This window comes from Procambarus clarkii, chromosome 7 (genome assembly GCF_040958095.1).
Source record: "Procambarus clarkii isolate CNS0578487 chromosome 7, FALCON_Pclarkii_2.0, whole genome shotgun sequence".
In the NCBI taxonomy this organism is placed as follows: Eukaryota; Metazoa; Arthropoda; class Malacostraca; order Decapoda; family Cambaridae; genus Procambarus; species Procambarus clarkii.
This window is the reverse complement of record NC_091156.1, coordinates 23,239,473-23,251,840: the sequence shown is the minus strand read 5'-3', so window position 1 is coordinate 23,251,840 and position 12,368 is coordinate 23,239,473. Positions and strand designations below refer to the sequence as shown.

General features: G+C 47.5%; 1 protein-coding gene across 1 annotated transcript in view; it reads right to left on the bottom strand.

Annotated features, from left to right (window-relative positions):
• The window catches only part of LOC123761449 (high-affinity choline transporter 1-like), a 1,078,813-nt gene that overhangs the window by 503,612 nt on the left and 562,833 nt on the right, over positions 1–12,368 (bottom strand). Inside the window, exon 6 of the mRNA XM_069313981.1 lies at positions 2,958–3,113. Coding sequence (XP_069170082.1) covers positions 2,958–3,113 — 156 coding nt within the window. The remainder of the gene's footprint in view (positions 1–2,957; positions 3,114–12,368) is intronic.

Below are 12,368 nucleotides of genomic sequence, written 5' to 3'. Positions count from 1 at the left end.
TCGGCAGCAGAAAATAGCTTGATATTTAACAGTGAAAAATTCCAGAATCTTAAGTATGGTGAAAATGAAGACCTTAAAGAAAATACAGGGAACAAGACAATAAAATCTGCCCATAGCAGGATTTGCAACATGTGTAACATCTGGGAATAATGATTTATTACGACCTAACTTTAAGAGCGGATAACCAAGCAAATATAGCATTTGCTAGATTCTATAATGTTGGATTACGAGAACCTTCAAATCCAGGGATCCCATCACAATTATTGTACTGTTCAAATCACTTGTGTTGTCCCGTCTTGAGTACTGCTCAGTACTCACTTTCCCCTTCAGAGCAGGAGAGATTGTTAAAATAGAGGGAATACAGAGGACATATCCGTGGTCTCCGTGGCAGTAGTGGTAAGACTGTCTGTCTTACTGTCACTGTTACTGTCTTACTGTTACTGTCTGTACTGACACGGAGACTGTCTTCGACAGTCTCCGTGGTGTAGTGGTAAGACACTCGTCTGGCGTTCCGCGAGCGCTTTGTCATGGGTTCGTATCCTGGCTGGGGAGGATTTACTGGGCGAAAAACCTTAACTGTAGCCTCTGTTTAACTCAACAGTAAAATGTGTACTTGGTTGTAACAACGATTCTTCGCGACGGGGATCGTATTCCAGGGACCTGCCTGAAACCCTACGCGTACTAGTGGCTATACAAGAATGTAACAACTCTTGTATATATCTCAAAAAAAAAAAATATATATATATATATATATATATATATATATATATATATATATATATATATATATATATATGAAAATGTATATATATATATATATATATATATATATATATATATATATATATATACGGTATACAAAGACATGGTAGAGCACCTTAACTATTGGGACCGTCTCAACGCTCTCAAAATGTACTCCCTAGAAAAGAGATGAGAGAAGTATCACATAATATATATTTCTGGAAAATACTGCAGTGCCAGGTCCCTAATTTACACAGTAAAATAACAACATAACGGAGTGAACGATGTGGAAGAAAACACAGAATAGAACCAGTGAAGAGCAGGGGTGCCATAGGCACAATCAGAGAACACTGTATAAACATCAGAGGTCCACGGCTGGTATATAACCTCCTAGCTATTATTAGCAACTTGCCAGAACTTAAGTGGTAGTTTTCTGCAAGAAATGCCGGACCAAAGAGTCTGTTATGAATATGTGGGGCTGCGGGCCGCTCCAAGCAACAGCCTGGTAGACCAAGTTATCACAAGTTAAGCTTGGTCCCAGGCCAAGCTTCTACTTAGGGAGTAGAAGAACTCTCACAACGTCATCCAGATACAATCCACAGTCCATCCTCCGAATAGACAGTACGTTTTAATACTAAATGTAGTAAGTACAATTCTGACTATCGGCATAGTACAGAAATACACTTAATTGCCAGCATCGCACCAAAATACTGTGAATATTAGAGCTTACCTGAAAACCTGTCTAGAAAAGCACGACCTAACCTAACCTAACCTAACCTTGGGAGTGTAGGAGGTCAAACATGTAAATAGCATTTATTGATTTCTTAATTACAATTAGTCTTTCAACAAATTATAAAGTAACTCAGGATAAAAAAAAAAATATTATAAAACCTCAATTGTTTAATAAAACTCAAAAAGAAATTCCTTTTATTTAAAACTTACGTATAGAGAGTTGAACACAAAAACTTCAACCTAAAAGTTTTGAGTGTATTAACTTAACAGAAAATGAGGAGAATATATGGGCAGGTAAATTTAACAGCAAAATTAATTGTATTTATTTATTATGCAGAGAGTCAGGAATGTACTTATTACATTTAGTATTAAAAAAACGTACTGTCTATTCGGAGGAAGGGTTGACAATCCAGGTTTCCGAGAGCACCCAACATAGTCAGGGAGCAGTGTGATACAGCGGGCACCCAACATGGGTCAGGGAGCAGTGTGATACAGCGGGCACCCAACATGGGTCAGGGAGCAGTGTGATACAGCGGGCACGCAACATGGGTCAGGGAACAGTGTGATACAGCGGGCACCCAACATGGGTCAGGGAGCAGTGTGATTCAGCGGGCACCCAACATGGGTCACGGAGCATTGTGATACAGCGGGCACCCAACATGGGTCAGGGAGCAGTGTGATAGAGCGGGCACCCAACATGGGTCAGGGAGCATTGTGATACAGCGGGCACCCAACATGGGTCAGGGAGCAGTGTGATACAGCGGGCACCCAACATGGGTCAGGGAGCAGTGTGATACAGCGGGCACGCAACATGGGTCAGGGAGCAGTGTGATACAGCGGGCACGCAACATGGGTCAGGGAGCATTGTGATACAACGGGCACCCAACATGGGTTAGGGAGCAGTGTGATACAGCGGGCACCCAACATGGGTCAGGGAGCAGTGTGATACAGCGGGCACCCAACATGGGTCAGGGAGCAGTGTGATACAGCGGGCACGCAACATGGGTCAGGGAGCAGTGTAATACAGCGGGCACCCAACATGGGTCAGGGAGCAGTGTGATACAGCGGGCACGCAACATGGGTCAGGGAACAGTGTGATACAGCGGGCACGCAACATGGGTCAGGGAAAGGTGAGGTACTTACAGCGGGCACCCAACATAGCAACGAACTATTGAGGTACTTACCGAGGGCAGCAATCATAGCAAGGTACTTACCGAGGGCACCAATCATAGCGAGGTACTTACCGATGGCACCAATCATAGCGAGGTACTTACCGAGGGCACCAATCATAGCGAGGTACTTACCGAGGGCACCAATCATAGCGAGGTACTTACCGAGGGCACCAATCATAGCGAGGTACTTACCGAGGGCACCAATCATAGCGAGGTACTTACCGAGGGCACCAATCATAGCGAGGTACTTACCGAGGGCACCAATCATAGCGAGGTACTTACCGAGGGCACCAATCATAGCGAGGTACTTACCGAGGGCAGCGAGGATGGAGGCTGACCAGAGGATCTCCCCGACCAGCGCGGGCAGATACAGCATAGCGCCCCAGCGAGGCCCGTAGCGGTCCTGTAGCGGGTCCAATATGGTCATGTAGCGCGCCTCCCTCATCTTCCCGGCGAAGAACAATCCTCCTGTCAGTGACAAAACCCTTAATGAATATATTTTTGTCTGGTTAACAATGGAATATTTAAATTCAAGACAAAATATTTGCATTTTAGTGTGAGGTGGAGCACAAGTGTCACTCATTGCTGCATCATGATCATGTACGAATGTAATATTTGGGAGCTGACCACTGTCATGGCCAGATCCAGGCGGTCCAGACTCATTGCTGAATCGGAGCTTTTCTGCAGTAGCACAGGTGGGGTGACCCGTAGCTTGTTTCAGTGGTGTAGTTACATCGTGCCTCATGTTGGGGACACTGGGGGCATGCCGCGAGTGTAACAAAGCTGGTGAACTACGTCACACTGTGCGAAATCATCGTTAATGTTGTCCGACTTTCGATAGTGTGACGGAGTTCCCCCACTTATAATTCTCCCACGCCTGCAGTAAGAGTCATGTCTACTTTTCCCAAGCGTTCTCTACGTTGCAGGCTTCAATTTGATATATGGGAGAGAGTGGAGTGTTCTCGGAGAGCCGAGAAATTTGTGAAATAGTAATATTTTGGCCTGTGGTATAGGCCCTTTAGGGAGCCAAGATGGCGCTTGCCTCCCTGATTTCCCGCCAAAACCTTGTGACGTCAGTGGCACCGGGAGCCAATGAAAACCTCCCATGGCGAAAGTGACGTCACGAAGGAAGGGGGTCCGGCCAGCGCGCCGAGCTGGCGCCAGCAGTCAGACACGACACGTCACAGAGGTCGGACGTGTGACGATTGGTCCTGTCAGTTTGACAGTTGTTTCCCGCTCCCGTGGATTTACGTGTCACCTGAAGTCTGCCAGTACTCTGAGAGGTCTTCCCTAGTTCATGTGTTGAACCAGAGAGGGAATTGACGGTTATTTGAGCAACATGTGCTCCAGTCAGGTACTGTGCAGGAAGAAGCAGTGAAGCCGTGCAGTGACGTATGTGACGTCTGTGGCAGTGCACCAGTTCGTGACGGCGTAGTGGCTGACAGAGCCACTGGGTAGCTGAGGAAGGAGAGGACTATTTGGGGAATCCGGACGACTGTTGCTGAGACGTAGGCGGCAGCCGTTGCTGGGAGAACACGACGGCCAGGAGACCGACTCCAACCCTTCAAGAAGTCAAGAAGGAGGACGGACCTGCAGAGAAGAGGGCACGGAGAAGATGCGCTAAACGGTGGGACGACGAGAGGCTCTGGTAGGACACGACGACGTGTCATGTGGGGGCGTTCCCGACACGAGGACCAGGAGCTACATCTCGACTCTCATCGGAGGATAGGTTGAAGTAGGTGTTTCTAGTTCCCTCCCCATTCCCCTTTAGTTAGCTATATTATTCGGCTATATTATCTAGCCTGAGGATTTTATATGTCGTGAGCAAGTCTCACCAATGTCACAGTGAGGCACCAGTTTGCCGTGTAGTACTATCAAGAGTACTTGTAATACTTATGTTGATTATTGGTGTGTACAGGCACCAGGAACAAGTGATAAATTTACTGTGTTGTGTATATCTTTCTAGAGATTTTGATGTGAACATATAGTGATAAATTATATATAATATTATGCCAGTATTTGGAAGTTAGGCTATGTGCCCAGAAACTATTTATTTTACCATTTACTGATGTCTGATCTATATGCATTATTATGTCTTTGTTCGTGTAGTGATTAATCATTTGTGAGTACAGTGAATTATTGCGTTATCGCCCACGAGAGAAAGTACTGAAAACTCCAGTGTTAATATTCCATAATATATTGTTGAATGAAGGGCAGTGAAGGCCATTACAGTGAGTCATTGTAGCATTAATTGTAAAAACGACTATTTGAGCCTGAGTACAGTGTAACTAAGTAATACTGTCTATTGTGCCAATATCAAGTGTGCGAGTTTCTAGAAATATTGGAGAACTTAAAGAAACAGTGCGCGTGAATCTAGAAAACAAGCAAAGCTTTCGCGCGGGGGCCAGACGATCAGCTGTTCTTGACACTTGATGAGGAGGGGAGGTGTTGCCACTTAGTGAGTGCATACTATTCGTGGGAACTACCGGCCGCTGCCAGGATCAGTTGATTTATATATTATTGTTTGGCCTTGTGACATCTTTCATACATTTTAAGTAAAATACAAAATTACCATTGTGTTTTTATCATCTCCTCCATTGATCTTGTGGCTATATTATACTGAAAGCATAGAGTGATAACAGTAAGTACCTGCCTGACTCCTGATCTTTTGAGTTGGACCTTGCCAAGGCTACCACTAATTCCACAAGTCCACTGAGGTGTTACTGGCCACCTAAAACACCAGTTGGCGACCTTGTGGTTAACCGTAGAGCCCGATTGTTGGGGAGGGCACATGACAGTCAAGTGAACGAATCGTGTTCCCACTCTTTCTTAATCAGAGTCCGTTGAGATTGACTGGGGAGACTCTCCTGGCATGCAGTGGCGCCGTGAGGATCAAGTGAAGACCCGCAGGGCTACGGTGAGTGACCTTGAGCATAACTATTGCTCACCCCAGAGTAAGGATAGAGAAGTAGAAACCCCAACAAAGGCGACCTCGCCAGGATATCGATCGGAGTAAAGGTTGCAGTGGTACTTGGCAGTGGTGTTAGAGATCGGGTGCAGGTTATCACTCATAGCACAAGATGGAGGATGATAAAGTGACGAGGTTTATTGACTCTAGAGACGAACAGGTGCTGGAAGAGTGCACCAAGGCACAGTTACAGGCAATAGCGGATCATTTCGGAATAAAGCTGAAATCTGCCAGAGTGGCAGAAAGAAGACTAGAGATAATGGCTCAGCTCAGGGCTCGAGACGAAGCTTTGGGGGAGGAACGGCCCCATACACCTGCCAGTGTGGGTGAACACCTGAGTATTGGTGGAAGCAGCAGGGGATCCAGCGGCAGCAGGCACAGCGTGAAGCTGGAAATAATGAAGTTGCAGCTGGAAGCACAGCAACGCAAAGAAGAGCGAGAAGCAGAAGCACAGCAGCGCAGAGAAGAGCGAGAAGCACAGCAGCGCAAAGAAGAGCGAGAAGCAGAAGCACAGATGAAGCGTGAGGAGCGAGAAGCACAGATGAAGCGTGAAGAGCGAGAAGCACAACAGCGCAAAGAAGAACGAGAAGCACAGCTACGCCGGGAAGAACAAGAGCGAGAAGCACAGCAGCGCAGCGAAGAGCGAGAAGTTGGGCTGAGACAACTGGAAATAGAAGCCAACAAGGAGGTAGAGCTGAAGCGAGCTGAACTAGGACTAGGTGCACCTGCTCCACCGCCACAGGAAGACCGACGAGTGAGGGAACGAGACCTGCCGGTCTATGTGCCTAGTGAAGCCGAAAGTTTCTTCGATCACTTTGAGAGAGTTGCTGCTCTGAAGAGGTGGCCGAGGGCGGAGTGGGCGGAGTTAGTTCAAGGGAGGCTCACAGGTGAAGCTCGTGAAGCCTTCACTATGCTCGACTTCCAAGAATGCACCAACTACGATGTGGTAAAACGAGCTGTGCTCCGTTCCTTCAAGCTCACGCCGGAGTGTTACCGGAAGAGGTTTAGAGAATGTACCCGGTCGCCAGGCAAATCGTATGCGGAGACGGCGAGGCACATGGAAAGAAAGTTCCTTAAGTGGCTGGACTCTGAAGGAGCGAGGTCAGTCGAAGAGGTCAAGGAACTAATGGTCATGGAAAAGTTTATGTCCGTGCTCTCTCCTGAGATCAGGATGAGGATAAAGGAGGCGGACATAAAGAACCTAAGGGCCGCAGCCGACCGGGCCGACATGTTAGAGGAAGCACTACGCCCGAGCCGAGAGGGACAGCACCGATCACCCGCGTACTCCGGAAGCAGTAGGAATTATAGGAGGACGGATGGATGGAGGACAGAAGCGAGTTCTCCCAAGTCCCACCGCTCGAGATGGGACGATAGAGGAACAAAAGGTGCTGTAGAGCCGATAGAGGAGAACCAAGCTGAAAGCTCGGGAGTGGTTACTGCAACGAAGGAAACGACAAGTGAGGCGAGAAGGACACAGGGAGCGACGGCCTCTGAAGGCAGTGCTAAGGCGAGCGGTGGTGGATGGTCTCCGCCGAGAGTCCGCTGCTACAACTGCGGGAAAATCGGACACGTCGCGCGGGAATGCAGACGCTTTAAGCAGCGGGGACACGTTGCTTTAGTGATGTTCGAGGACCAGAGGGCCGAGGGAGTGCGGGATGAACCCGTGCTGAATGGGGAGAAGAAAGTTCACCCATTCGTGTGTCAAGGAACCGTAAGGATGGGGGTCGCAGACCCCATCCCAGTGAAGATGCTAAGAGATACCGGGGCTGACTTTACCCTGGTAAGTGAAACCCTGTTCCCCGAGGGTTACAAGAGTACCAGTGTGGGGGTGGCAAGTGTGACCACTGTGGGAGGCCCAGTGAGGATGCCCCTACACCAGGTAACTTTGGATTCCGATTATGGCTGCCAGACCCTAGTGGTGGGAGTCTGTACGTCAATGCCCAAGATGGAGGCGCAGGTCATCTTGGGGAATGATGCGTGTGGAGGATATGTCCTCCCGCATCTCGTGAAGGGCGAAGAGTGCATAGAACAAGACAAGGAGGCAGGCGGAGAGTTGAACGCCTGTGGGGACGAGAAGGGAATCGCACCGGTGGCGATCCCCGTTTGTACTGTGACACCGAGACAACGCGAAGAACCAGGAGGTTGTGGATCTGATGGGGCTGAGGAGACGACTGACAGCCTGGGAACAGATCACCTCTGCATAGGACCCAGAGAACGAGTGGAGGGCGAAAGTAGCCCGAATGGTGAGTTGCAGGTGACCCTCACCGGTTCTCTAGGGGTAGACCGCACTCGTCTCGGAGAGTTACAGCAGGAGGAGTGCCCCGAATTGGTTAGTGAGGCCGAAGGAGGACGTGTGGGTCCTGAGAAGGCTTACTTTCCATTTATCTATATTATATATGCCATGCTATCCATGATGAGGGAACGATGGACACCAGGAGCAACCGTGGGAACGGTGATTGAATATGTCCAGAAGTTCAGAGAACGTCTCACCCTAACGAAGGAACTGGCTGGGAAACACCTGAAGGAGGCGCAGCGTAAGATGTCGGAGTGGTACGACAGGAGAGCTGCGCAGAGGGATTTTCAGGTCGGATCCCAAGTGATGATTTTGCTTCCAGGTAGAGGTAGGGTGACCAAGACGCGGTTCGAGAGACCATACCGAGTGCTGCGAAGGTTGGGTCCAGTGTTGTACGAGATTGGGAAGCCGGACAAACCCCGAAAGAAACAGGTGTGTCACGTAGACCACCTAAAACCTTTCTTCACTGTGGAAGGAGGAGCCGCCAGGCAGGAAGGAACGATGATCCGAGAACCCCAGCGGAAGACGGTTCTGTGTGTACAGGGGGACCGAGAACTCCCGGAGGCGGAAAGGAAGTGGTCCAGGGCGGACGGCACCAGTCTCACAAACACTGAGAGTCTGACAAGGATCAAGGTCAAGCACATCAAGGGGAAGGACAACGTAGTTGCGGATGCCCTATCCCGTATGCACTAACCAGACATGACTCTTATTTTAAGGGGAGGGGTATGTGACGGAGTTCCCCCCTTATAATTCTCCCACGCCTGCAGTAAGAGTCATGTCTACTTTTCCCAAGCGTTCTCTACGTTGCAGGCTTCAATTTGATATATGGGAGAGAGTGGAGTGTTCTCGGAGAGCCGAGAAATTTGTGAAATAGTAATATTTTGGCCTGTGGTATAGGCCCTTTAGGGAGCCAAGATGGCGCTTGCCTCCCTGATTTCCCGCCAAAACCGTGTGACGTCAGTGGCACCGGATTGGTCACCGACAGCAATGTGGCACCGGGAGCCAATGAAAACCTCCTGTGGCGAAAGTGACGTCACGAAGGAAGGGGGTCCGGCCAGCGCGCCGAGCTGGCGCCAGCAGTCAGACACGACACGTCACAGTGGTCGGACGTGCGACGATTGTTCCTGTCAGTTTGACAGTTGTTTCCCGCTCCCGTGGATTTACGCGTCACCTGAAGTCTGCCAGTACTCTGAGAGGTCTTCCCTAGTTCATGTGTTGAACCAGAGAGGGAATTGACGGTTATTTGAGCAACAAGTGCTCCAGTCAGGTACTGTGCAAGAAGAAGCAGTGAAGCCGTGCAGTGACGTATGTGACATCTGTGGCAGTGCACCAGTTCGTGACGGCTTAGTGGCTGACAGAGCCACTGGGTAGCTGAGGAAGGAGAGGACTATTTGGGGAATCCGGACGACTGTTGCTGAGACGTAGGCGGCAGCCGTTGCTGGGAGAAGACGACGGCCAGGAGACCGACTCCAACCCTTCAAGAAGTCAAGAAGGAGGACGGACCTGCAGAGAAGAGGGCACGGAGACGACGCGCTAAACGGTGGGACGACGAGAGGCTCTGGTAGGACACGACGGCGTTTCGTGTGGGGGCGTTCCCGACACGAGGACCAGGAGCTACATCTCGACTCTCATCGGAGGATAGGTTGAAGTAGGTGTTTCTAGTTCCCTCCCCATTCCCCTTTAGTTAGCTATATTATTTGGCTATATTATCTAGCCTGAGGATTTTATATGTCGTGAGCAAGTCTCACCAATGTCACAGTGAGGCACCAGTTTGCCGTGTAGTACTATCAAGAGTACTTGTAATACTTATGTTGATTATTGGTGTGTACAGGCACCAGGAACAAGTGATAAATTTACTGTGTTGTGTATATCTTTCTAGAGATTTTGATGTGAACATATAGTGATAAATTATATATAATATTATGCCAGTATTTGGAAGTTAGGCTATGTGCCCAGAAACTATTTATTTTACCATTTACTGATGTCTGATCTATATGCATTATTATGTCTGTGTTCATGCAGTGATTAATCATTTGTGAGTACAGTGAATTATTGCGTTATCGCCCACGAGAGAAAGTACTGAAAACTCCAGTGTTAATATTCCATAATATATTGTTGAATGAAGGGCAGTGAAGGCCATTACAGTGAGTCATTGTAGCATTGATTGTAGAAACGACTATTTGAGCCTGAGTACAGTGTAACTAAGTAATACGGTCTATTGTGCCAATATCAAGTGTGCGAGTTTCTAGAAATATTGGAGAACTTAAAGAAACAGCGTGCGTAAATCTAGAAAACAAGCAAAGCTTTCGCGCGGGGGCCAGACGATCAGCTGTTCTTGACACTTGATGAGGAGGGGAGGTGTTGCCACTTAGTGAGTGCATACTATTCGTGGGAACTACCGGCCGCTGCCAGGATCAGTTGATTTATATATTATTGTTTGGCCTTGTGACATCTTTCATACATTTTAAGTAAAATACAAAATTACCATTGTGTTTTTATCATCTCCTCCATTGATCTTGTGGCTATATTATACTGAAAGCATAGAGTGATAACAGTAAGTACCTGCCTGACTCCTGATCTTTTGAGTGTGACCTTGCCAAGGCTACCACTAATTCCACCAGTCCACTGAGGTGTTACTGGCCACCTAAAACACCAGTTGGCGACCTTGTGGTTAACCGTAGAGCCCGATTGTTGGGGAGGGCACATGACAGTCAAGTGAACGAGTCGTGTTCCCACTCTTTCTTAATCAGAGGCCGTTGAGATTGACTGGGAGACTCTCCTGGCGTGCAGTGGCGCCGTGAGGATCGAGTGAAGACCCGCAGGGCTACGGTGAGTGACCTTGAGCATAACTATTGCTCTCCCCAGAGTAAGGATAGAGAAGTAAAAACCCCAACAATAGCAGACCTCTGTGGTATCCAGAAGCTGCGAAGTGGGCGGGTGGTCTTGAGGTGTGAAAAATCTTTGTTATTTCAGAGGTTGATGGGGGACAGTGGGAATTATGACTGGAGGGCGCCGCTTTGCTTTTCCCGACGGTCTCCTCTAACACACGGGAGTGCTGTCATTTTTTATTCGATGGTGTCTAATAGTCTCCTAATGTTTTAAATCATTTAACGTTCGCTACCTTCCATCATATATTATTTTCCAAAGCAGGATTAAATGGCTCTCTTCCATCTCGTACTATTTGACCCAAGGAGATTAAACAGCAGGTTTCCGTCATCCCAAAACGTAGTCCCCTCGGCGACCTGCACAGGTACATCCCCAATATTCATATGACATCAGCCAGCCAGTCTTCATCTTCAATTATTAGGTCCCTTTTCTGTGATGGCATATTTAATGTCATTTTCATATTTATCCCCATTTTCAATATTTTTCCCCCAAAGAGATTAAAGCGGCTCCCTTCCGTCATCCCTAACGTACAATGACTTATCAGCCAGCCATACTTCTTCTCCCTACTAAGATTATTTCTTATTGAAAGATCGTATATTGAACATAAGACTGAAATTGCAGAAGGACTTTTGAGGAGGACATACAGCATCTATATAATTCCATCCTAGATGGGGCAATCATTACCGAATGCTATGAAATGAAATAAACTACAGAATACCTATACACAAGAAGCAAAAGAAATAGCACAATGTTCACATACACTGGAATTTACCAATGTCTGATAAATACCCTAAGTAAAACCCCAAACCTAAAAATAAACCAATGTCGTCTATGCCTTCAAATCCCCACTTGGGGACTGTAAGCCTCAAAGAACTCAGTATATAGGCAAGACAACAACATCTCTTTACAGGCGATTAACGATGCATAAGCAACAGGGCTCCATTAAGGAACATATAATCTCTTCCCACAACCAGACCATCACCAGAGAAGTCTTAACAAAAAACACAGAAATCATCGATAGATACAGCGATAGCAGGCGGCTTGACATCTACGAAGCACTACACATCAAAAAGTCAACACCAGCAATCAACAGCCAATTAATGCATAACTATATTCTACCCACTTCAAGACTCCGCACCAATATATTAGAATCAAGAAATATGGGCTAATAGGCCCTTTGCAGTTACTTCCATTCATCCCTTTAACTTTCCCAATATCATACCCATTGTTTCGTGTTCTGTCTTGTGTTGAAAGTTTGTTTTCACCTCATCCAAAAATGTTGTAACATATCACCTCACCCAAATGCAGGTATATAAAATGAAAGCCGTTTAAATTATAGCATAGTAGAACTCTGTTTAGTGTTTGCAGGTTATAGTTGTGTGTGTGTGTAAACTAAAGTCTTTGAAAATGTAATAAGTTATTACGAAGCGCGTTCAAGTGTCGCGTCAGACTAGAAATAAAAATGAATTTTGGAGAATTGATTTTTCAATTACCATCAACAGCCGGTCGGCCGAGCGGACAGCACGCGGGACTTGTGATCCTGAGGTCCTGGGTTCGATCCCAGGCGCCGGCGAGA